Source organism: Lates calcarifer, linkage group LG2 (genome assembly GCF_001640805.2).
Source record: "Lates calcarifer isolate ASB-BC8 linkage group LG2, TLL_Latcal_v3, whole genome shotgun sequence".
Taxonomy (NCBI): Eukaryota; Metazoa; Chordata; class Actinopteri; family Centropomidae; genus Lates; species Lates calcarifer.
In genome coordinates, this window is record NC_066834.1 from 27,122,138 (window position 1) to 27,149,562 (window position 27,425).

Here is a 27,425-nt window from a genome sequence, read left to right on the forward strand (position 1 = left end):
TGTTTTTTCTGCCTTTTATCTTCCCTTCCAAGGGTTAGAGGTTCACATGAGACCAACTCTGTAAATAGAGGTTATATGTGTTTACAGAAGCAGGAGGAATTAGAAGCAAGTATATATTTGAAATACACTCATCATGACCAAATAAAATGTTTTTTTTCTACTAGTCATGTTCTAACCTGTTAAAACTAGTCCTACAATTCAACCCACAAAGCTCTGCAAATACACAGTATATGTCCTTTTTGCAGTTACTAAAGCAGCAAGAAAAATACAGAAAAAAAGCAGAGCAATGAAAGGCACTATTTCAGCGTGTGAATGCTTGTGTCACAGTGTCAAGTATTTTAGCTTTACTCAAAAATGGGAAATCATAATACGTCTACTGTGGAGCTTTGGTTACAAACCTGGCTCAGTGAGAGAGTTCATGCACTAATGAAAAGTGAAAAAAAGATTATTATTATCAAACCAAACATAACAACTCATAATGAAATATAGGAATGTTAGGCATCAGAGGTTTAAATTGCATGGATGATTGAAGTAACACAAAAGAAAACCAATCTTCAGTGAAGGCCATATGGAAGATGTCCTGGAGAGAGCAAGAGAGAAGTAGATAGGAAACAGGGGCCATCAAACTTACAAAGTACATTTTAGTTCATACTGAGAGGGTCCAATAGTTTGTGTCGCTGTTTCAGTGGAATCAGGGCTGGCCAGTACAACTCTTTCTTGAGTATCAGTTTTGCTGCTTGAAAGTCACATAACTGTGTCAACCTCCTGCACAATCATCATGTTTGAATACCAAAATTTGTACTCATGAGTCTCTACTTTGTTTCCATTATGATGGTTTCTCTCATTTTAACTTTGAAGAGATGTTCAAGTCTCCTGTTGTCACACATAGTGCACCTCCCTGTGCTGATGCGAGGGAGAGAATCCGACTTCAATCCATAATAAACTCACTGCGGCATAGTGACTCACTTTCTGCTGGCTGTAGCTGTTGTTTCTCAGTGGATAAGTCTTTTGTATCATCCATTTCAGCTTTTTATTATGTTTTAACTTTCTAAATTTCCAAAAGCTAAGTGGAGTCTGGAGGGTTAGAGTTGTGACTCCTCTTGGCTAAAGCTGGAAACGTGCCACTGCGTCTTATTCATTCCTTTTGGAGGTGCAGCCAAGATTCCAGAAAGAAGATACAGTGCATTCTCCATCAGGTGAAGTCATTAATGGGAAAACCACTGGCAGCTCATCTCTGAGACATATTGCAAGCCAGTAGAAAAATGTTGTAATCCATTGTGAACATTAATGATGGCCAGTATATGGAATATAAGTTTTAAAAAATGCTGTTCCTTTAATTTCTGTCTCTCTACAGTTTCTTCTCTCCTCTCTTCTCTCCTTATCATATGTTCAGCTCTTTACTTGACTAATCTCACAGACCACACACTGCACAGCACATGCATATCCCACATGTCATTTCATTGGGGTTTAAATGGGTGCTGTCATGCCTTTCTCAGTTTCTCCATTTGTTACATGATGAAAGCCAGCTTTTGAAATTAAACTGAGAACAGCTTTGAATACAAAGCATGACTACCTGTCAAAGCTAATCATGAGATTAGTTTGCATTTTTAGGCTGTTATGTGAGTGCTGTAAATGGTTAACAGGATTTTTACAGTAAACTCGTAGCTTGCATCCACTCATCCATCTACAGTAAAGCCGAACTACTGCCCTGTTGTTCTAGATATCATCAAGTAACCAAGTAACAAGAAGGTCAATACATAATTTTCTGACATTATGAAGTGGACTGACATAGTCAACCAGGGAGACTGTTCTCTCAAGAAAAACTAGAAAGAAAAAGTAAAAAAAAAAAATTGTGGTATGCACCATATACACCAACTGTTTTGAAAGGCAAATGACATCTTCCTGCTGATAGAGGTGTCAGATCAGAAAATACTTCTGTGTCTCTTAAAAGGGCAGTCACAAGTAATGCGTTTTATCATTTCATCTGGAGAACTGGAGAGCTACAGCAGGACAGGTGTGACTGAAAATTCTAGATGATAAAATACAGAGTATTTATAAAATAATTACAGTACAGAATATGAATAATAAAAATGCAGATATTCAGATTTCAAACCAATGTTGGTGGTTTTACAGTGGTAAATAACCACTACAGTTTTTGTTGAGTGCATTAATGTGCAGTATAATTACAGATTAGATTTTAAAAGAGATCCAACTGTGTTTTTGGTTACAGTGACATCTGAAGAAAACTTGAAAAAAACTTTCATTGTTATCTTGAAAACTGCATAATAAAAAAGAGACAGAAACAAAGCTTTGTCAGCGAAGGTCTCAAGATGATTCATAACTAATACACCATTAGTTTGTTTTAATGCTGGCAAACACTCTGCACAATAGGTGTCAGTTGTTATCTTTGTTTTAGAATTCAGGCCATTAAAAGAAACCTCTCAAGTGGCTGTGTGTAAGCATTTGACTATTTACTCAGTTTCATCTTCAAGCCTGACGAACCATCTTCGATAGCCACAGGGATTAGAGTACATCAGTTGTTCTTGAAGAAGTCACATTGTAATATAATGCTGCAAAGAAGCCTCTTAAGTCATACTGTGAACGGTGCAAGATCTTCTGTGCGCTTAGCATTTGATTAGGTGATCCATATGGGAGGTAGAGGTATAGAGTGTATTTTTAATCTAGACCTCAGGAAAATGGTTTTCACCTCAGCGGCAGCTAATGGGAATCCAAATAAACTTAAACACTACATTGACCACATGGCAATAAAACAATGAATTTAATGAGTTTAAATTAAATAAGATAAATATCTCTACAGTCTGGGGTGGCTGACATACAGTGTTTGTTGGCAGCTTGGAGATGCCTCTAAAATAGCATTCAGATCATTTGACTGAGGCTTTTAATTATCACAGAGGCCCAAGCTCATACCTCATCCATTCCTTAGCATTTAGCCTTCATAATAAAACCCTCATCAATAATTCTGCTGACTTACATGCTTAGCCAAGCATATGCTGGTGCAATTAACATTAATATGGTGTTTTTGTGTGTATGCGTGTGTATATGTGAAAAAAAAATCTTATGTGCTTGCATGCCTCTTCATCTGTTGCTGCAATTAGAATTAAAACTGGTATGCTCCATGGGTATTTGAGTGTATGCATGAGTATGTGAGGAGTTCCCAGGGCAAATCAGTTTATTATATTTATCAATGATGTGGTGCTTGGTGAAGAGTTCAGATCTCTCTCTCACACACACACACACACACACTCTCTTTTACCCTTTGCTTACACATACTGTGCACACACTGAGATATACACGTAAGCACAAACACACTCGTGTACAAAGTGGTTTCCACATGAGAGAATCGCCTGAAGTCAGCCTGCTGAGTCCAAAGCTATTGCATTTGCTTGTTACGAGAAGGGCCAGCTAACAAAAACATCTTGTTGTGAAGTAACTCTCTTTCCATGGTGGTCTGTGGAGGTTACTCTCAGGCTGACAAGTAAATGTATTAAAATGAATAGGAATATAGCCCTTCTGCATGTCCCCTAAATATACATCAACTTAAAAAAACAAACTATACCTCTACAAGCAGTAAAGCTTTTAACAGTTAACCTAAGTCAGTTAACCTTATGACTTGTGATGCACCTTTGCCTCAGGAGTTCTAGATCTCATTTCACATTGCCTTGTGTGTGTTTTATCATGGTGTTTAAATACAATGGTAACCACTAAAGACTCTTAAATGTACCTATCCCACTTGTAAAATTAGCACTGCACTGTACAGATCTAGCTTTGTTATCTGTAATCATTATGTGGAGCTAAAGAATGATGATAATGACTGTTAACTGTGCAGTCCAGGGAACCCTTAATCTTTTTGTGCTCTGGACCTAAATGAGAAATTTAGTTCATCACCATGGGAGGCATGCTCATTAAAACATACTAGCATTTTCATCATGGGGACCAAAACTGAGTAAATTTGGGTTCTCACACTGAGCTGAGGGCTCAGCGAGGTTAGCTCAACATGGCACAGTTAAGACCATCAGGCTGGGAACCAGGATCATTAAAAAAGTAAAGCCAAGGTCCATTTTTGGTCCCGAATCAGTATTTGGACAACATTTCTTTACACTCTATGATTCCCAGTGGTAATATTATAGCTGTATGGCAGAGAATGTGCAGTCTTTATGCAATATATAATCATTACAAAGAGCTAGAGACTGATGATAATGAGTTTTACCTGTCTAGAGAGTGGAGTGCTTATGAATCATAATCTAAAAGACTATGTGTAACAGCCTCTAGCCTATATTAAAGCATAGACTAATAGACAGACACACACGAGAATAAGTTTAATTCAGTCTGAGAACAGTATGTTTATGAATAATTCTCAGATTGACTATTGATTAAATCCTATTTCATACTGAAAATAGGTAGACAGACAGACAGATAATAGATAGATAAATAGATAGAATTAGAACAATGTAAAATGGTCAAATAAGTAGCTGCCCTCTTTCAGCAGTTACATTAACCTACTGCTGAGGATGTGTCATAATTAGAGAGAAGCTGAGAGATTGTGATTATGGAGTTTTACTCCCTAGACAATGACCTGGAACTGTAATGAATCATTATAGTGAGAGTGTGATTTATAATCAGTGTTTTCTTCAGGATTGCCAGGCAAGGTGGTACTGGGCTATGGTCTACTCAAATAAAAGTGATGCAACCACTCAAAACTTAAAATTACAAGGTGGTTAAGTACCACTGTAAAATAGTTTTGGGAAAACCTTACAGCAATGCAACCTGTAACCATTGGAATAATACAATGCATGGTGTTTCATCACGCGTGACTCCAAATCAGGATCAAAGCATTTGTTTGTATGTAGAGAATCTTGTGGGTTCAACAAAATGATGCCAGGGGATAGAGGGCTGTAGACCTCAGCTCTTGACATAATTGACCTGTGAGCATGAGAAGGTGGTGGAGAAAGAGAGGACAGAGTGGATAAGAGGCAACAAGAAGAGCAGGGGAAAAGAGCAGAAGAGAGAGCGTATCAACAAACTGCACTTCACACATTTTTCTCCTCATCCAGCAGGCATCTGAAGAGTACCTCAAAAGCTCTTACCTGAAACACATGTCAGCTGATTACACACACACACACACACACACACACACTCACACACAAACAAACATACTCTCCCACGCTCTCCCTGGATCTCCCTCTCTCATTGCCTCTTTGACCTTTTTTTTTTTTTTTAGCTGTTATAAAAACTAAACTTTTGTGCTACATGGCTTTGCATTCTCAATGCAAATGTGTACTGTGTTTATCCATCTTTACATTGCTCTCTAAGCCAGTGGTTTACCACTTGTCTCCATTTCCTTGAGCTAGTGGTTTGTAACTCTTTCTCTTGGGAACTTCAACAACAGTTCCTTAGACAGAAAACAAAGCTAACAGCAGAAAAGAAACAAAAAAACAAAAAAAAACCTTCAAGTAAATATTCAATATGACATTGTTGCATAGGATTTACCCTGTTTTAAAGATACTGTAAACATTTTAGTGTAATATAAAAGTGTTACTTGTACCGGCTAACAGTAATTTCTCATGCTTTCAAACACACACTGTGAATTTATGTGGAACTTTCAGTTTATGAATTAAGTAGAGGGTTGCAACATTAGTTTCTCACAACTGAAAATTTAATGTTTGTGCTTTTGTTTATTCATCTTTTGAAATACAGCAGAAATTTAGCATTTAAACATAACATTATGCCTTAAAGATATGACATGTTTTAAACAAAGTATGTAAAGTACTTGTGTCACACCCTTCTGAGTATTTCTGATGGCCTGAACTAATAGTTTCTGATACACTCTTGTCTAATATCAAACAAGTGTCACCTCTAATCTGACTGTGTTGAGGGCTAATGGTGATGGCAGCAGCCACACAGCTTTCATGCTTGTTGGCTTGTCGAATACTGTTGTAATACTGGCTGGACAGTGGGCTCTTTTTTTTTATAATGCACAATTCTTAAAACATCTGATGCTAAAGCAACTGGTTCTATGCTTATAATAAAACCTGGAAACAACTTAAAAACACTATAGTTGACTTTATGGAGGAGTGTTCTTTATTTAACCAAAATGCTTTGGCACAGTAAGTCAGCTACTGACTCAGAGTGTTCTTTCTTTTATTTATTTTTTAATCTTCATGGAAAAACATCACTTACCGTTGCAATTCATATTTCATATTGTATCAAGGTAAAATAACAGAAACACAAAGATGGACAAATCAAGAAAAAAAACCAATATAAATTGAACAATTTAAAAGGAGGAGACCAACTTCAGAAACTGATGATGCATGATATGACATGATATGTTCTATCTTGTTGAGGACTAATGATGATGGCAAGTACATTTCCAAGATTTCCACAAGTACATAATTATAGGTTGTTAAGTGTATTTTAATAATCAAAACTAAAAGTCCACATATGCAGAAAAATGGATCATGTCAGTGTTTTATTATTATCTACATATTACATACATATTATCAGTGGTGCATTAGAGTAGCAGCATTTTATGTTACAGTTGGTGAGGTGGAGCAGAGGTGGTGTTGTACTGTACTGCATTCAATTGGGATGTGTTTCTAATATTCTTCTCCCCTCATGTTTATAAATGGGATGGGTGAAAGACCTTTTAACATAATGCAGTCTAGTTCAGTATCACTGCAAACTGTCACCTCAATAATAAACTAGTTATAGTTAAATTCATATCACTCTGCCAGTGTCAATCAAACTGAACATTATTATCCCAGTAAAGGTAGGATTTATGGCAGAGCTTTTTTATTAGATTGCAGTAGATGTTATAGGTGTATCTAACCTAGGACAGTTCTCTTCATTAAATCTCTGCTCGTATTGGTTCATTTCTCATATCTCTATTGCTAAATAAGTTTGTGGAGTAAATTGTGTTATTTCCTTCAGAAATGTTGTGGTGTAGAAGTATATGTATATAAGTAGCATAAAATTGAATACTAAAGTAAAGAACAAACACCTTAATTGTACTTAATAACAGTAGTCGATTAAATCTATTTAGTTACCTTCCACAACTGTGACAGCAGCATAATCCCCTTGTGCTTATTGCCATGTTGAATACTCTTTACCTAGTCAGTACTGGGCCCCCTAACTTACTCTTAGGGGTGAATCTATAGTAAATAGTTCAGGGACAAATGTCAGGAAGAACTGAGTCATGTAGTGAGTAGAAACTCTCTGACACGTAGTGGAGTCTCCTGCAGACGTCAGAAATGCCAAACAAGCATGGGAACCAACAAGAAAATTAATCACTTTTTACGAATTCCTAAAAAGTTGACTTTTCGAGATGAAAGGTTTGCTGGAGACACTTTGATGATATGGAAATGACATTATGCATCATAAGCTTGTGTTTAAATGTTGAATAGTCTTTTAAGTGCAAATATGGGTTTAAGTCAGCTTGAGGATTTTTGACATCAGCCCAGCAGTGATATTTGGCAGCTTTTTTCCTCATATAACAATCTCATGTTGTTTGCATGAGTTTGGATTTGTTTCGGCAATATGAACCTTTATATTTGATGCCAATGAAAGCCATTTGAACATGAGTGAGAGAGAAAGGGATGAGAGAGCTTGACAGAGAGAGAAAGTGTGTGTTTTACAGTGTGTCTGTGTGGTGATTTTTGGACAGAACATCAAAAACACAGCAAAGCAACAAGACAGCTGGTTCTGTTTGCATCGTATCTCACACAAACACACATACACATCGTCTATACACTCACAACCCCTCAGCGCACACATAGCACAATCACACAAACACAGCAAATCATTCATCCATCTTTTATGCCGAGATGCACAAACTTCGACATCCCTTTGTAAATTGCAGCTAATGCGTGTGAGAGAGAAAAAAACGGGGTGAGCAAGCTGGGAATACAAAAGTAGAAAGTAGGAGTGAGTGGAGCAGAGGCAGATGGGGAAGACAGAAAGAGAGAGAGACAAGTCTGAAGATACAAGAAAAGATGGGCAGAAAGGAAAGAGAGGTGTTCCAGTGGTCAGATATTGTTCTTTCTTCAGGTCAGATTTTATAACCCTTCAGGATTCACTTTCATTTTTTATTATGTTTTTTCTCTTTGCTGTTGTAGTCCTTTTTCAGCATTCTTCTCATTTCCTGCATTTTATTTATACTTTCATTTCTTTCCCTTTATTTTTTGCTTTTTGCTTACCATCATTATTCATCCACAGAGTTCCATTAAGACAGACCAAGTCTAAACTGGTCCTTGTCATGTTTGCCTGCTGGTCTCATTTACATTTACATTATGTTTAGGCATGCAGCAGATGCTTCCAACCAGAGCAAAGTCTAAAACCAATGCAAGATCAGGAATATGAGCTGGCCGAATATGTGTTTCGCTTTTGTGCTTTTTTTTAGGAACAGAACAGATCATGCAAATAGATGAGAAAAACAGGAGGGAACAAGAGGCTGAAATGTGAAAATTGAAACCAGTTCTCTTCATTAAATCTCTGCATGTGTTGGTTTTCATCACCACCACAACAGTTGGTCCACAGTTTTAATTTTATCCAAAACCTTTTTTTAAATTATTATTATTATTATTTTACAATTTGTCCCTTCAGGATTTATTGAATCTTCATTTAATTTTACGTTCAACGTGTTTTGATTTGCTTACAAGTACTACACAACATTTAAAAAAGTCAAAAACTGTATGACTATGCATAGATTAAGTTCAGTCAGGAGTCAAGAGCGGTCAGTTTCCACATTTACTGGAAAACCTGAAGGTCCCCTGGAAATATTTATTTATATAAGTTTGAAACTTGGGAAAATATTGCAAGATGTCCTGGGAAAATATATCCTTTTTGAAAAATATGTTCACCTTTTCAGGTGTGAAAGAAGTGTTCAAAATCTTTACTTAAATAAAAGTAGCAATATCATAATATTAAAATACATGAGATATTTTTACATTATGGTATTGTATTTGGATATTCTACATCTTTGGGTTATTATTAGGGCCCGAGCAACGAGTTGCGTGGGCCCAACGGGGCCATGCAACGAGTTGCAAGGACCCTCTTGTTTTCGGTCTGTTTATTATTATTATTATTATTATTATTATTATTATTTTTTTTCTTCTTTTTCCCGCCTCTTAGATCGGCTTTTTGAGGGCCTTAACATGCGTGAAAACTTACCAAAATTTGCAGACGCGTCAGGCACGGCGAAAATTTAATAATTTAGGGGTCTTGAGCATGGGCGTGGTAAAATGCCCTCGGTAGCGCCACCTACATTTTTAAACGGAACAGCCCCTCAAGCCCGTTGCGCCTAAAAATCTGAAAATCTGCACACATATGTAACATCCCATGACGCACCAAAAAGTCTCTTGGAGCCATATTCTAAACCCAACAGAAAGTATTTTTATTTTGACCGGAAGGTGAAAAATTGTGTGTTTTTGGCCATTCCCAGGGGTCGCTTGAACGCGAACTAGTCCTAGACGCATTATCCCATTGACTTCAAAACTTAATAGTATGTTCTTAAGACATAGACGATGTTAAATTGCGGCAGATTTTGAGTTTTGTTGAAGGGCGTGGAAGTTATGGCCCCTCAAAGTTCGATTACTCGCCACGAAACAGGAAGTTGCTTTATTTTTGCTATATTTCGGCCATACTTTGTCCAAACTGCATCAAACTTTACAGGATTGTTAATGGTACCTATCTGCACACATCCATATGTCAATATTCATACAATTGTTGTAGCGCCACCTATTTATAGCAGGAAATGACATATTTTATAGTGTGATGTCCAGTTTCTAGACGGGTGACCAGATTCACTTCAAATGTTGTCAGCCCCTCCTTGACAATTTTTGGAAGACTGGCTCCGAAAATTGTGAGTTTGGGTCGAAGCGTGTGCCGGTTCTGGCCCGTCAAAGTTCGGAAACCCAACTTCCTGTTTGAAACCTCAGATTTTGGGGTAACTTCCTGTTGCGACTCTCTACTTTATCCTACAGATGGAGCCATTGTATTACTCTTTGATGGGTTTTTGGAAGGGGGTCTCTGTGTGTGTGTGTCTGTGTGTGTGTGTTTGAGGGGGGAGGGGAAGAGGAGTTGATTGAGTCTGTGAGAAGCTGCCACAGGGAGGTTACAGTCAAGAGAGCCATGAGCTGTCACAGATGATGAGTTCTGAAAAATATTATCACAGAAAATAATTAGCATAAAAGCTTTTATTTTAAATTTGTTGCAACAAATTCAGGTTTCTTACAGCATTTTCCTTATTGAAAACTAAATTCTACCTGAAATGTATCAATAAAAATCTTCTTTTGCAGTTAATGTCACCAGTTTATAGTTTAGTTTTAATAGCATTCCCTGTCACTGATGTGCCTTTAATTATCGGTTCTATCAGGGATCATTTATGTGTTTATCTTACGGGGGTGAGCCACCTCACAGGTTGGTTATATTACCTGTTGACCTCAGCTCAGTGAGCTAAGACAATGTTTAATGCAGTGTTTTTTCTGATATGAAAATGGATATTATTCAGCACATCTAACCTCAGCAGGCCCCTCTTCAGAAACTCATATCTGCAGATGTCAAAGCTGGCTCAAAAAATTAAACTGGCTTCAAATTAATTTTAAGGAATTGTAGGTTATTTTGAATTCATGTAATCTTTCTCCATCACCCTTTCTGTTTCTTTCCATCTCTCTACTCATCTTCTCCCATATGTCTCCCCTTGACCAAAGCTGAGCGTGGATTGATGCTGTCTTTACAGTTTGATTTTGATCAGTTAGGAAATTTCACACGGGGTCAGCTGATTTTTTCGTGTTACTCAGTGTACGGCGACAGGAAAAGTGCACTAGGTCCACGGGCGTCAAGTGAACCAGCTGAATATAAGCCACTCAAGTTGACGACAAGTGCATTGAAAAGTAAAAGCTGCTGGCCTTTACCTTTTCTTTGTCAAAGCGCCTGTTCGGCAAGTAGTTAGTAAAGTAATATTTTCAGCCTTGTCCACAGTCTCATAACATGTTTAACAGGAAGCACAGCACGCTGGTTAAGCTCATGGCAAACTGTTACTAACAGCTAAAATGAAAGCTTGTCTGTATGTAGTCTAACTGGTTAGTTTGTCACTAATCTCCAAATTTTGCAAATTGCTATAAACTTCACTCTCTTAAACCAGTAACAGTCTGAGCTGGACTGATAGGGGTCTGTATGGATAAAGATAAAATCCTAATGATACCCATCCCTACAGCTGGTTAGTGGCTTCGCCCTGACTTTAGGCAGATGAGATATTCACTGTTCAAATAACTTCATTATAAGCCTTGTTTAAGCATAAATGATTTATATATGCACCCAATAACAGAACTTAAAAAAATGCTTTTGCTCAAAGCTCAAAGCTTTTAAACTCAAGTTAAAACTGAGTTTTATCTCCTTTTGGGAGGGGGTATCTGTGTGTGTGTGTGTGTGTGTGTGTTTGTGTTTGTGTCTGAGGGGGGAGGGGAAGAGGAGTTGATTGAGTCTGTGAGAAGCTGCCACAGAGAGGTTACAGTCAGGAGAGCCAAGAGCTGTCACAGATGATGAGCTCTGAAAAATATTATCACAGAAAATAATTAGCGTAAAAGCTTTTATTTAAAATTTTTACATCTCGGAAGTGTGAACTGTTACGCCAGCGTGTGCCCTGCGACCTGCGTTGACCCCGCGGTTGCCGGGGTCCCGCGGTCGCCGCTCCCCCGACGGGCGCCGGGTGCGAGGGCCCGTTCAACGCTGCTCGCAGCTTTAATTACTTTTGTATTAATATTTAAGCAGTATTTTAACACTGGAGATGAAAATTTAAAATATTTTATATAGAGTTTATGTAAAGTTAAGTAGTTATAAACTTAGCTCTAGTTTGTACATGAAATGTAAATCTGTAAAATTAATAAATTAATAAATGAATAAATTAAAATGTGGGTTTGAGTACAAATAAGCATACAACAGAAATTGTGTGAAGAGCTAAAATCTCCAAAACTGTAGTCAAATACAGTGTTTGAGTAACAGTACTTAATTACTTTCCACCACTGTAGGTTTTCATGCTCTCCATTTGTTTAGTGCAGTCTGTAGGACAGCCTGTAGCAAAACCTGGCAGAGTAAATTAGAGCTTGCTAAACTAATAAGTAAGAAAAAGCTCAACTTCAGAAGGTAGGAGGTGTTAACTGTTCAAATAATATGATGACTGACTGAAATATAGGCTTGAGAAATGTGCATGTAATGTAAGTTTACAGAAAAAAGTCTTTGCTGCTTAATTTACAGTCTGTCCCTAAATCTTTAACTTTAGCTAACAAGTAGCTAGGCTACATGATAGCAGCTAACGCAGCAGGTGTGGTTTGAGTGAATCGGACTGAACATGACATGCTAGGTTTGCAGTTAGCTAACAGTTAGCAACGATATTTAGCTACAGTATGTCTTCCATGCTACTTGATGTATTATGTACAAGTTTTTACTTATATGGTGAATTAAAGCTTTATATCTAAATCTAATTTTCAGATGACATGTACCTTGAATGAGCTCATTTAGTTATATAATTTGACATAAGCTTATGTTTGAGGTTGTCAGAAGTCATTTGGTTGCACATTTTTTTCCCCTCTGTATTGTTGTACTTACCTTTTTTTTCTTTTTCTTTTTCAACTACTGTGTCTGAATGTGTGGGACTGTTATAAGGTTATGCCATTTTTCAGACTGGTACTCTGATGGCATAACCTGAAAGAAATGAGACACATTACTCTTACGTCCAAGTGGGACACTTGAATAGAATGAAGCTATCTTCAATGTGCTTTTCCAACTATGACAAGTCAAAATGTCTGCTGTGAAAAAGAACTGTTTATGGATATTATAGTTTCCTGGATTTTGTCAATGTACTGTCAAATCAAATAACTCCTACTCCAGGTTTTCCTTTTATGCAAGTTAACAGAACACTTGTTTTCTTCATCCTTTTGTATAAGTCCGGTCAGATAGAAATGGTTGACGCTTGTTTGTTTTGTGTTGAATGGACTTCATAGACAGATAAATTGCAAAAGGCTGATCATGATAACACGTAAGTGTGTCCATTGCTGCTTTCTGATGAAAAACTTTTTATCTATCCTTTTTAATCATTATTACAGCTGTCAGAAAAATAAACACAAAGGGAAACAGCCTTGTTTTCATATTGAGGCCTTTGTGTTTTTCAGACATGTTCCTGAATCAGCTGAGAATATATCTAAAGACAGATTTTAAAATTCAAAGGCTGGGTGCATACCTCATTTTGTGAATTCTCAACAACAGTAGGGGATATTTCTCACAGCTGGAGTTATCCTAGTTGTGCTTAACCACTTGGCTGTCATCACATATTGGAAAATACTCAGATGTTCATGGTCACAGTAACAAGGGTGATTTTGCCCCTGTCACTTTCATTTTACTGTAAATAGTGGTATGAGAACAAGTTTAATGATTTACTGTTCAGCATTATATGACGATGCCTCTAATAGTTACAAGATGTGCTGAAATCTACATCATAACCTGAACTGACACTGCTTACCATATTTTTCCCCCTTTTTTTCAGTGAGTCAAAGCGGTCTTGCTGGTGATGTTTGTCCAGATCCTGGAGTTCCAGAAAATGGCAAGAGGATGGGCTCAGCCTTCCAGTAAGTTCATTTTTTCATAGTCTAATTAGGTATATTCAAAACATCCACAAGGTCTTGGACATTGTATAAAGTAGACTGCAGTGAATTACATCTGCAAACATGGCAAGTCATCAAATAATTTGGATTATGTGTGAGTTGTGGGACGCTTGCTCAGTTGATGTGCATTTTGTGCTTTGTGTCTGTTGTGCTGTTTAAATTCCCAAGTCAGAACAGCTTGGTTGTCGTCAGCACAATACAGTACATGTGGTAATCAGAGGGATTGAGAGAGCTCCTAGTGGGCTGGTACTTTTTTGGGCCGATTACTGACAGTTAAAAAATATTGAGCCTTGCTGCAGGCTGAACAGAGTCGTACTGGGAAAACACACACTCTGTTTGCTCTCCCCTCCCACCCTGCTTTAGCTTTACAAAATACTTGTCTGTGCAACAGGCAAGATTGACAATCTGTGCAGTCAGGGACTAAAAATTGGTGAGCTTAGTTTAGACCTCATGACTCTTCATGTTTGAAATAGGACTGTTCCTGTTTGTACAGATTACCTTGCAGTTAAAGGAATTGTTACTTCAGGGCCCAGTTCAGATTTTACATTATTTCTTCAGAAACCACAGTGTGTTTTAATTGCCCTACTCTCTCTTCTTCACTGATTGGCATTACCTAACCCACAGGCTAAGAGTAAGTGCCAGTCTGCCTCTATTCTGGTCCCAGAATCTGTCCAGTGAGCATGGAACATTCTTACCCAACCTCTCCATGATTTTTATTCTATATAAGTGTTCTGTGGTTTATGTATCATCATCATAAATAATTTCTATCAGTTGGGTTGTTACACAACAAACTTGAAAAACTCACAAATTTACATTTGCAGTCTTAAAAATTATCAAAAGGGGGGAGTTTTCTCTCACAAGTGGCACAAATATTGAAATTACAGCAGCTATTACTTTGTTACTCTATAGTTAGCGGACACCTCTATATCTGTGTTTCGAAACTGCTGCTGCTATGAATTAACTTTCAGTACAGAACTGGAGGTTTAAACCTGCAGTCATACTCGCTCAACACAGGCTGAGTCTGTTTTGGATCATTCGGTGTGTGTTTATAGTCATTTATAATCATCATCAGTAGCCCTTCTGTCCAGAGACACACCGTTAACCACCAAGTGTTTTCCACTTTACGCTGGGTTTATGAGGGTCTTTACTCATGTAGGTGTTACACACAGAGAAATTCTCAGAAGTAGAATCTTGGGTAAAAACAAGGACTTGATGGACACAGGGATTTTTTCAGTGATTCACTCCATGGTGTCTGTCATCTAATCAGTGGAAAGGGAGACATCATTTTATTTAATCAGGAATTAGCAATTATAAAATAATCACCTCTCCCTACAACCCATTCACTTAGCATCAGTGGCAGCTTAATTGTTCTTATGTTTCGCTTATGATTATGCAAAAATCAAGATGGGCAATTCTTTTTTTTTTTTTTTTTTTTTTTTTTTACCTTTTTCCATGACTATTTTCAGCCCAGAAAACTTTTAGATTATAATCGTTTTTTAAATCTCCAGGTCCTGGTGGTGCTCTTTACCATTAGCAACCATGACTGCACAAGCTCTGCAGGACCATTAGTGGAGTTGTCTGAGTTAGTGAAAGGTCATTACCTCCATGTGTGTATGTGTTTGTGTGTTTGTTTTCATGCATGTTGGCATGGGTGTGCTTGGTGTGTGTTACATGTTTGTATCTAATCATCATTAAGCTCAGAAATTCAGGAACTTGAACAGAATTGTGGTGTGATGAAGTAAAACAGGAGAAATGAAGAGGAAACATAGCTGCAGAGAAAACTACAGTTTTCACTGCAGATGAGCAACATAACAGTGACTTTGTTTATTGTGGCAGTTAGATTCCACCGACAACCACATGCACAGTTGTGTTGGAAACTTTTTGTAACAGCAGTAACAACATTTTTTTTCTGTCCTGTAATTGTAAAATTCACAGTATGAGGCTGCATGCAAGGTATTTTCAGTGTCATCAGCATCACCAAAGTAGCAGAATCTGTAAAGCGAATGACCTAACTCTCTGTGACGAAGGTACTAACAAAGGGATTTGGCCAGGCTGTACGACTCTACAGTGTTTAAAAACAGTGTGGAGCTTCTGAACAACCACAACCCTACATAGTGAATGTTTGGCCAGGTGGTAGACTGTGGTTTGTGTCAGCAGGAAGGAGACATTAAGCTTTACAGACAAGACACCATGCAGACTTCCACTTAGATGGCTGAATGTCCCTCTCACGTGTTAGACAGCAGGGTGTTGGAGAGAATGAGAAAACAAGAATGATCAGAACAAATAACGAGAGAAACAGTGCGACGGCACGGCAGTAGAGAAAAGAGAGCAGAGAAAAGCAAAGAAAAGCAGACAAAGGAGAAAAGGCATGAGTGGAAAAAGAGAGAATGACAAAAGTGTCTTACAGAAAGAGAAGAATTATAGATCCTAATTGGATGATTTGTGATGGCGGTTATCTTCCGCAGGGATCTAAAAGCTACTGCATCATTAATATCATGACTATCATTCATACATTATTTCTACAACTATCCACTGGAAAATGTCCAGTTCTCGTTTGATACTAGCAATATTGTAAGACCTCTCTTATTATCACAATATTACCTGACTATGACTTTGTGAAGCAGTCAGATAATCATAGGTATGATTATTACTATTTTTGACAAGTGTTGTTACTGTTGTGTCTCTTTAACTAGAGTTGGCTCCAGCGTCCAGTTCAGTTGCGATGACAGCTACGTACTCCAAGGATCTAAAAGTATCACCTGTCAACGAGTCACTGACACACTGGCTGCCTGGAGTGACCACAGACCCATCTGCAGAAGTAAGTTTCACCCGTCACTCCCACTGAATCTGGTTTAATCTCCTTAGGTGCGCATGCGTCAGAGTTGGAATAAAGATGCTTAACACAATGTTTTCATGTCTACTCACAGCATTAGTGCATGTTGTACAGAGTGTATTTGCTGCTTGGTATCAACAGTTCATATACACTATCATACACTGATGGTGATGGAGCTGCCAGGCGAGGTGCTGACCTGCTCATCTGCGAATCATTGTTAGGGTCAAGAACACTTCTACATGCTATTACGAGGAGCCAGGAGTTAAACCATCACCTGACGATCCGCTTTACCAACTATTATTGGCCCAGACGTGCAAGGGTTTAAAAGAATATGCCCTACTTGTCATCAGAGACCCACTGCTTTAGGTGATGTAGAAATGAAAGTAGGCTTGCATCTTCATCATATAGCAGGAATATGTCACTTGAATGCAACGGTATGAATCTTTAATGTGTTCTTAATAATTCTTGGATGGCAGCAGAGTGATAGAGCAGGAAGGCTTCTCACATAATACAAAGTACTACTACTTAGTTTTGGTATCTTCAGGGGATTTGTTGGTGATGATAATAAGATAAAACAGTGCCAAACTTACCCTTTAAAATACAGTGCATACTGCTGCCTGAGTTCCCCAGGCCCTGAAGGCAAAAACCTGTTCACCTTTAGTCATTAGCCTGCACACTGAAACGGTCAGAGGGTTACTGTCTGAGCTCTTCCAGCAGGAAATCCTCTGCTTGAGTGGGAAGAAAAGTTCAGAATGTAGTTAAGAGCCAGGCCATGCAAATCCCAGGTAAAGCTAATCAATAAGACTACACTAAATTAAATCATGTCATAGGACAATGCATACATTTTCAGAATCTTGACTTTATTCATATCAAATGCTTCTTTTTCTTCTCGCAGTTTAACTGCTGAGATTTTGCATATCCTTTTTAATGCTGCAAAACTAGCAGCCTGGTTCTTAGCCTGGTTCCAGGGCTCTGAATCACTGTCTAAATCTTTTTCAGTGACTTAAATAGATTTAGTGTTGTGCTCTTTCATGGCTGTTTTCCTAGTTTGAAAAACAACTAAGCCATTACGAGTTTTGTAGGCAGAATTATGGGGATCTTGTGCCAGAGCCAGACAAATGGTCTCAAAAGTTATAAGTTGTAGACATACAGAAATAACAATTTTCAGATTGGCATATTTTCTTTTTATTTTTCAACTGCTCCTAGCAACTAGACTGTGTGTCAGCTGAAAACGACAAAAATGTATGCCTGGACAATCTAATGCAATTCAGATCCCAATTTGTAAAGCACTGAATATAAAGAACTTATATCAGAAAGGTATTGACTGAAATGTTTGGAGCTGTAGGTGGTTATGTTAAATTTGTAGTATTTGCATCATAGAAACATAATGAATAGTATCACTGTAATTTACATTTTTCTGTTTTTTTGATGTGTTAAAATCACATTTCATTCATCTGACTGACTGGCTGAGTGACTAAATAAATAACTGTGTGAGTGGCAGAGCAATGATGCAGGGGCTCTCACTGCCCACATGTTTACTGACAATACCCTGTCGAGTTTATTGCTCCACAATGAAAAGTCAGACAGCCAGCACACACACCCAAATGTGCGTGCACATACACACACACACTTACACTGACACAGCAAGTGTCCAAAGGACAATGTCACACACCTCATAGCTGCAGCAGTATTTGCCTTGAGCTGTGTGTGTGTGTTTGATGGACAGGCAGTCCCTGTGCTCAGACACATACTGTAGGGTCCCTGTCACATCGTATTATAGTGTGTGTGTGTGTGTGTGTGTGTGTGTGTGTGTGTGTGTGTGTGTGGTTATGTGTATGTGTGTGTCCATGTTTTGTTTCTATATCTCTGTCTGTGACTGCAGGAACCTGCCTGACTTCATGATACTGGCTACTCTTGTCAGGAATAGAAAGTAGAAATGGAGGGAGAGTGAGACAGTGAAAGAGATGGAAGGACATATGGATATTAACTTACTTGAAAAATGTTTTTTTGTTTAATGTATTACACTTTTTTTTCATTGAACAAACATTTGTTTTAGTTAGGAGACCCTGAGCAAATGATTGCATTAGATTTTTGGTGGGGTACATTTTTCAGTAGTGAAAGAAGATCAAAAATTAATGTTAAAAAATAAAAATGGCAAAAATGAACAGTTATTCTACACAGATTTCTTTTCTGTTTGTATTATGTAATATAACATTTTTTGTATTGATATAGAAAGGAATAGAATCAAATTGAACAGAACAGAACAGACCTTATTGTCCATAAGATTGGAATACTGAGCCATCTGGCACTATATCACACTGACAGCATAAATACTCCAAGTAATGAAATAAAAAACATAAAATTTAAGCAGAACACCTTCAGAAAAAAAGTTCAACATTTTCAAAATCAGTTACCTGTGGGATAAATTGCATCTTATTCTTTGTAGTCACTGAATCAAGTAAAACTACTGTGTCTAAATCTAAGGATTGCGCTTAGTGCCTAAATCTATCATGCAATGTTTCAGCTCAGTGCAGCTTTCTAGCCTCTTTTTAAATTTGTGACAAAACCACGCATTTACTGTGATGAGTTTGAGCACTGCTATCAACTCCTGTCGACAGCTTTTGCTACCAAAACTGTACACTACCTGTCAAGCGACAAACAGCAAACAGATGATGTAGCGTAATCAACAAGTCAATATAATTTATCTATTATAATCTTTATGAAGGGAGGCTGTTATATTAGCTATAGGTGTAATAATAAACTGGAAAGTCAGGGCAGAATGTAATAGTGCTTATCAGTATTAATAGAAATCATCCTTATGTTGGAAACCTCTTTTCAGTGTTATCCTCAATCTCCCATGCCTGTTATGCTTAAATTGATTCAAATGATACTTCATGCAATGCAAATGGATTTAAGTGCTTCAGTACAACTGGACTCATCTGTAGATTTATCATTTCAAACACATGGGGTGTAAAGAGAATTGTTTATAAGCAGCTCTACTTTAAATGATATATTGTTGATCCAAAAGCTCTCAAGGATGCCTGATATGTTAAGCTAACTAGAAAAAATATATATAAAATTATGCACAAGACAACAGTGGTAGAACATTTCCGTTTGAGTTATGCAGCAATACAGACAGTGGGTGTTGTATTTGAACATTTCACTCAATAGGCATTACATTTTTTCAATGTGTGACATTTTTACAATGTAGAACAACTTGTTTTTCATACTTACATTTCATGGGAACATCATAATTCAGCGGTTGAAGATTCAACATTGCACAATGTTGCTCAACATAGCAACAACAGGAAATGTATTTGACAGTGATTTATGGCTTTTGATATTTTTCACATAAATGTCTGTAATTAGAAAGAAGGATAAATGCCCAGACAGAAAGGGAGAGGGAAAGCAAGTAAAAAAGAAAACAGGATCAGAAGGCTGTTACACACTAACAAGAAGGCAAGCAGAGGTTAAAAATTCCTATACTGTAGCTCTGGTGTACAGTATTATCTGTTGTGATCACCCCCGTGGGATTCAAACCCATGAGCCTCTCTCATTCTCTACTGAGACTTAACTGTTAATTAGAAGCTGGTCTCTAGGATGAATCGCCATGAATGTGTTACTGTGTGTCCGTGTATATGTGTGTATGTATCCGTGTGTATCACTGTGTGTTTCAGCTCTTTTTTCTAATTAACAGGCAGATCAGTCATCTGAGGTCCTCCTCCTCTCTCTCTCTCTCTCGTGTGGTATTTTTTGCCTTTTGCCTTGTCCTTCTTCCTTCAATTTCTTTTTTCTTCCTTTCTCACATTATTATATTTCATCCTCTCTACTCTCTCTTTTCTCTCTCTTTCCGTCTCTTTGTAACCTCTCTCCCCCATGTCTTACAACCTCTGTATTTGCAGACGTCGTAACTTTATTATTTCCACCACCTATTCATTTTTTAACTCCTCACCCTCTCTTTTAGTCTCCATTATTCTTATATTTTTGTTATATTCTCTCTTATCTTATCTAAATGCATTTGTTCCTGTGCCACTGGCCTTTTCTCCTTCTGATGGCAGTGATCTCCTCCAGCTAACTTATTATAATAGGTAAAGGGCAAATATACGATCAGATAAAACTTTTTCCACAGTGCTTGTTGACTAAAACTGACTGAAAATGTGAAGTACGCCCTTCAATATTACTATGCTCGAGAGAGGGTACTTTAAGGGGACTTTTGACACAATGCACTTTTTTTTGCCAAATATCCCTTTAAGGCAATAACACATGGGTGACTTTATGAGGTAGTGGAGGCAAGAAATATTACCTTGAGTATCACAGGACAAAATCAATATGGATAAAATAGAGCACTAGAAAGAATATTATGAAAAATGCTGTTGATAACAGGGATCTGCAGGCTCTGGAGGAGCAAAGGTACTGAAACTTTTAGCAGCAAAGGAGGAGAATTTGGGGGCAAGTGCTTAAAAAAAAAACCCTGGAACATACCTCTACACTAAGTGCGTAGGTCGCATTTTTACCATTTTTAGTCATGTTAATGTAGCAGCATGTCAGCTGATCAGTCTGTCAGTCTCCATAATGAAATATCAACAGCTGTTTGTTGTGTTACTATGAAATCTAGCACAGATATACTGTACATGGATCACAAAATAAAAACTGATTTATAATATCCTGTGACTTTTACTAAAAATTGACACATAATTTTGCTGGTAAAGCTATGAAAATATTTTTTACCTTGTCTTTTGCTATATATTTTTAATAAACAAGTAAAATGAGTGGACAAAATAAACAGTCACTAGTAGCATGGTCAGCCTTTGCCATCAGGAAAACAGCATCAGGCTCCACTTGTCATACAAATATTGATCAATAGAGTAATGTGTTGTTTCTTACCAGAACATCCTTCCAGAGACAAGTATTTTGAGAGAGTTTTTGAAATTTGCTGTTCATTAATTTTGGGGTCCTTCCAATACTTGAACATCCTGAGGAAACAGTGTTTGCTTAACCTGACCTAACCTCATTGCCAAAATTTGGTGTAAGTTTGCCAGTAAAAATGATGAGCTAAATGATGACGGATTTTGGTTTAAGTCCCTACAGGAGAAGGGATGAAAGAAAACTCAGATTGTGCAGGAATCTAGGTTTTAACAAAGTATACATTTTTATATTTGTATCCAATGCAAAACGCAATACTCCTGTAAACACTAGCTTTGTTTAGCTCATGTTATACCCTTTTTGGTATAATTGGATGCCCTTCTTAAAATAACACATTATTTTCCCTTGTCCTCTGTAGCATGAATATATATCATGCAGCTCTTTTTCTTACATTGTTACATTGTTCTTACATGTCACAATATTGCAGTTTTAGCTAGTCTTTTACTAAATAGATAAGTTATATTTTTTTAACAAACCCTATTATTATTCTTATTGTTATAATTTTGGTGTTTCAGTCATGATGTCATTGTACTCACCAACAAAAAAAAAAAACAAGTCATTCAGCAGTCATATAGATCATCTTTGCCTACCCTCAAATATGACCAGACCTTTGCCGTCATGATAACAGTAGCAAAAATGTGGTTAAACCTATGGAATGTTCATGGTTTGGTTAGGTTTAGGCACAAAAAGCAACTTGGCTAGATTGAAGGAAAGATCAAGGTTTGAGTATGTACTTTATCTTTGTCAGTGTGGCTACCTTAGTAAACAATGTGGCTAAGGTTGTAGAACTGTCATTGATAAAAGAGACAATGTCACATGTCAAATGACAAAGCCATCCTTCCACTCCAGCCTCCTCCTAAACTCAGACTCTGTCGCTGTATACTCTATGCCGCATAAGTTTCTCCTTCACCCCCTTCATTATTACTACAGCCACTATAGGTCGCCTAACAATAAAATGTACTATGGGTCATAATAAACTGCTTCCAGTTTTAATTGCTGAGATATGGGAATAGAGAGGCTCATGGCTTTACATTTACATTCTGTCTTTAGAATTAACGGTGTTCAGTTTTGATACAATGACACTCTCAGAAAGGTATTAATTTAGCTATATGTTTACTGTTGAGGTTGTAGTTTGCACTGGTGTTAAACTGCATGAACTGCATTACTACCACCCGCTACAAGTTCAGTTATACATGTGAAGTGTTTTTTACTTTTCTGAAAGTGTTAACACAAACTGAAAAAGTTTAAGGTCTGTGAAAGAAGAATTCATGGCAGAACTCTTGTACTGGCATGCATAAGATTGTACAGGTGTACCTAATAAAGTTGGCAATTCAGTTGTGAAGGAGTTATGTAGAATTTTTGCAGGTATTGTGCAGGATAATGAATTGACCTTTCTGTAAGGAAGTCAAACACCTTATCTGCTTGTTTGGAGCTGAAGCCTTTCGCAGAGTTACATTTTCATTATCATTACTGAGAGGGTTGATGAATAAAATTATGGAAACAAGACCCTGCTGAAATAAAAAAAATAACACTTTCTTTGATAATCAGGACAGATTTAATAAATGTTCATGCCCATGTGCAATGTTGACATGAAGTGCCCTTGTCACACTGTATGTTGTGTTAAGCGTTTTTCATCAGTCTCCAAAACATTTCCCAGTAAGCCCACTCATAGAGAGAAGTGTTTTATCTTTGATTGGTGTGAATGGCCACATTACTGCAGAGTAGTTATTATTGCGATGAAAGTAACATCAACAACAAACGGTGTTTCAGTGAAGTCTGTTGAACCTGTATAAAGATTAATTAAGCTGAAGAATCACTGAGTTTATCAAACCTGAAGCTGTTTGAACTTTGTAAGTCAATTAGAAATAGGTGGCAAGGTGACTAGGTAGATTAAGTAATACGTTTAATGTCACCAGCAGTTGATGTTTGTGGCAAATGCTCTTCCTTGTGAAAGAAAGAAGGGAACTCAATTGATTTGATTGCAGAAAATTTTGAAATAGGCAAACTTTAATTTGGTTCCATTGATCATTTATAATATGTTACCCCAAAAATGTACCACCAAAACAAATTTATGTGGGTTCACCAAACTGCCCAAATTCAATGTCTGCTGACCACAGCTTCAATTTTGGTTGTATTTAATCCTGTCATCATCACCAAGATAATTTCTGTTACTACCACACCCTCTTTCAAGTCTTTTCTCTTCCAAAGATAAGAAGACATTTATAATCTGCACACATCATTTTGATTACCCTATAAATCTTTTTTAAAACTCTTTGTCACTCTGTCTCTCTTTTGTTGTCCTCCTCTGCAGCTCGTACCTGTGGCAGTAACCTAAGGGGGCCCAGAGGGGTTATAACTTCCCCTAACTACCCTGTTCAGTATGAGAACAACGCACACTGTGTGTGGGTCATCACTGCAATGGACTCTGGGAAGGTGAGCTAATTTTCACAATTTTATCCCCCCCTCTTCATTCAACAGTTGCTGTAATCTGCCATGGTGAAAATAAAGCTTCTATACCTGCAACCTGCTATCATCACATTGTGCTGCCCAGATGTAGTGATCTTAATGTGCCAGTACACGATCTTTGAGGTAATTTGGTTTTTGTCTAAGTCTACAAAGCATTCAGACAATTTTGTTGCCAGTTTTTGATAAATATTAGTTAAATATATAATATGTTTTTTTAATGTGAAAAACTGACCAGTCCACTTTTTAGAATGTATTCATCAGTAACGTTCAGTATTGCCAACATTTAAAACACTGACCTTAGTATTGACTTTCAGAGATATATACTGGATGTCATTTAAGATGTTAACATTGTGATGGAGATATTATGAGATGAATGGACACCTGCCTGAACAAAAATTGATATTTTGAATGTTATTTATTTAAAGACATTGCTGGAAAATCTGAATGCATACACAGCCTTCCTGTGGTAAACAGAGATTTAAAAATGCTGCGGACAGAGACAGGAAAGGCAAACAATACAATATGACTTGAAGTAAAAAGTTGTAAGTGAGACTAGAAACTCTGACACAACATATGCAGATACTGTCTTATGTGGTCCAGTGTTGAGAAAGTTGAAGGGCTGTTGTTTTAAGCTTTTTTTATTTTTGTGCTTGCTGACTGGATTCTGTTTCTACTGCTGAGCTCATGGTCGCCACACCATCCCAAATTCTGTGAAGGCAGCTGTGTTGTTGAGTTATTGTTGTGTTCGCATGAAAAATTCATATACCTGTGGTACAACATCTCAAGTCTCTCTATCTACAGTTTCTTTTGTGGTATTACCATCTTTTCATGTCTCGTCACATATCCTGTCTCCACTTTTACTCCCCTTCCCCTACTTCTGTACTTCTTGTCTCCACTCTTTCCCTTTTCTCTCCCCCTTACTCTCTGCTTGCCTCTCAGTTTCTCCTAAAATCTTGGTTCTTTATTCTCTACCCCTCTCTCCTCGCCTCTCTACTCATCTACTCTGCACTGCTCTCTTCCCATCTACTTTCTCCATCTATCATCTTCTTTTCTCCTTTCACTTTGATTTGTCTAAAATTTTAAGTTTGAAAATGGTGAGTGTAGAGAGAATGAGATGGAGGGAAGAGCAAAATGAGAGCAAGATAGCACTGAGCACATTGGAAACTAAGGTGAGGGAAGTATAGAAGAGAGAAATGGGGCTGAATATTCAGCTGGTTGCTTCACATCTAAAAAGCGAGCATCAGGAAGAGTGAAAAGGACTGAATGTCCAAGCAGGTACTTGACATGTGACATTGAAGTTTTCTCTGAAGATGGATGGAAATGGAGTCTACTCACCTCTGAGCGAGTGGGATAAAGAAATGGTGAGATATAATTGAGGAGAGAGAAGAAAATATATAAAAGGGAGAGAGAAAAGGTGAGAGAAATTGGCTTTTTGTTCTCACCTCTCTCTCTCTCTGACCTTGATAGAGAGAAATGGAAACATAAGGTGACCAACAGGTAGTGTCAGGCTATAACAAAAGTTCGCACAAATGTTAATGTATGTCTGTGTAGATTCATCTCATTCACCTAGCTCTGAGACTTTAATGTATTTTGAGAGAAGTCTGCACTATAGAGGTTTTTTCAAGCCAGCATATGGCAGTCATGAGTGATCTGCATCTTAAGACATCTCTTTAAAGTGACATCAGAAATCACAATTACTGTGTAGGTAAAATGAATTAATTGACATGGCTGCATTTGATAAAGTTTCACTATGAGAAATATCCTCCATATTATTAGTGATTTTGGTTGGTCTCAGGTGACAGATGGAAAGCTGCCCTTAAGTAAGAGTGTGTGTGTGTGTGTGTGTGTGTGTGTGTGTTGCGTGGGGTTTAAAATAGAATACAATATAATACAGTATAATAGATTCACATAGCCTCAGCTTATGATGGATGGAATGGATGGAATGTATTCTGTTCTGTGGACTGCTTATGTGTGTTTGTGTGTCTCTCTCTGTGTGTGTGTGCGTGTGTATTAAAATGCTTCAGGTTTGAGAGCACTTTAAGAATGTACTATAATGACAGATTATCCGCTGCTACAGCTGCTGGCATTTGCAGAATGTCACTATCTACACACACAGAGGGAGAGACAAGGACAGAGACAAACAAGAGATAAAGACAGTTATAGACTAGACTACAATAGAATAGAATAGAATAGAATAGAAAAGTCTACATTAATTACATACCAAATAAAATTAAGTCTGATACATCCACATGACTATGGCATCAGAAGAGATCAGTGCTTTCCCCCCACAGCCTCATATGTTGAACAATTACCAGCTGTTTTGCCTTGCTAATTTTCAGTTTTAAAATGTTATAGAGATTATACATATGTGTAATCCTCTTCATTCAACCACTTACTGGAATGATTCTGCATTATATAATGCCACACATTTGCATGTTATTGATTTGTCAACCGCTCACTTCACAGAGAGGTTTTCCACCAGAAAATACCTACAAAATATCTGGGGTTTTACCATAAAAGTTTATTAACTTTAAAATCTACACAAATTAGATTTCATTAGATTTAAACATTAATTATGTGTGTTTTTTAGGCATATGCAAAATGCTATTTAAGAATCAGAGTGGTGAGCTTCCCTTTTGCCAGTGCCTTTAAACCAGGTGGCACTTAGTAGAATTACAATTGTAGTGAGTTGTATGAAGGCTGAGTGCTCTTTAAGTACAGAACACTCGAAACGTTGCTCTCTTTATTAAGAGGGCAGCAATGAGAAACACTGACCTGCACAATATTATTATTTTTGAATCTTTGAAAGATAAATGGAGAAAAAAATGTTTCTGTAAATGTAGTACTTTTAGATTTTATTCATAGAATAAGATTAATCTTTTCTATTTGTTGAGATAATATTGTAATATTAATGTCCATATATTTCCACTTATGACATGTGACAAGGTCTTTATTATGACTACATATCTGCTTCCATTATCTTTCACCACTATATTTTAAAAATGAGATTTTCCTGACTTTCTTTAAAATGTGGAGCTCAGATCAGACTTGGGCTTGTTAGCTATGTTTAGCACACTGAACAGTTAAACCATGTACCTCAATCTAACTGTACTGTGTAGGATTGTTGGACTCTAATGCAGGCAGTTATAGACATATTGAAAAAATTGTCTAAAATTTAATCTAAGTATCTTAAAAAGCTTGGATAAACAGCACCAATAGGGATCTGGGATGTCATGTGCTGTTTTGGAAGATTTCTGAAATTACTTCATTAGTGTTTGTATCTCAACTGAACCTCAGTTGTTGAGCTGTGAAGTCTGCATTTCGGCTGGGTCTTTGTTGTTTCTTATCAGCAGTCATCTCTTTGTCTGGACACCTTGCTTAAAGGCCTTTAACTTGTATTTTGTTAACCTCCTTTACAAACACATTTCCTTAAGTAGAAGACATGAGTATTCCTGCTTGAACATTGATCTTTAATCATGATTTGATTCGTGTATACAGGGAATGAGATAGATGATTAAACACAGCACTAGAAT

At 37.3% G+C, this 27,425-nt stretch overlaps 1 protein-coding gene across 1 annotated transcript in view; it reads left to right on the forward strand.

The window, feature by feature from the left end:
• LOC108877732 (CUB and sushi domain-containing protein 1) overlaps positions 1 to 27,425 on the forward strand; it is a 364,150-nt gene that overhangs the window by 192,594 nt on the left and 144,131 nt on the right. Inside the window, exons 8-10 of the mRNA XM_051077721.1 lie at positions 13,553 to 13,634; positions 16,364 to 16,488; positions 23,738 to 23,859. Of these exons, the coding sequence (XP_050933678.1) occupies positions 13,553 to 13,634; positions 16,364 to 16,488; positions 23,738 to 23,859 (329 nt within the window). The remainder of the gene's footprint in view (positions 1 to 13,552; positions 13,635 to 16,363; positions 16,489 to 23,737; positions 23,860 to 27,425) is intronic.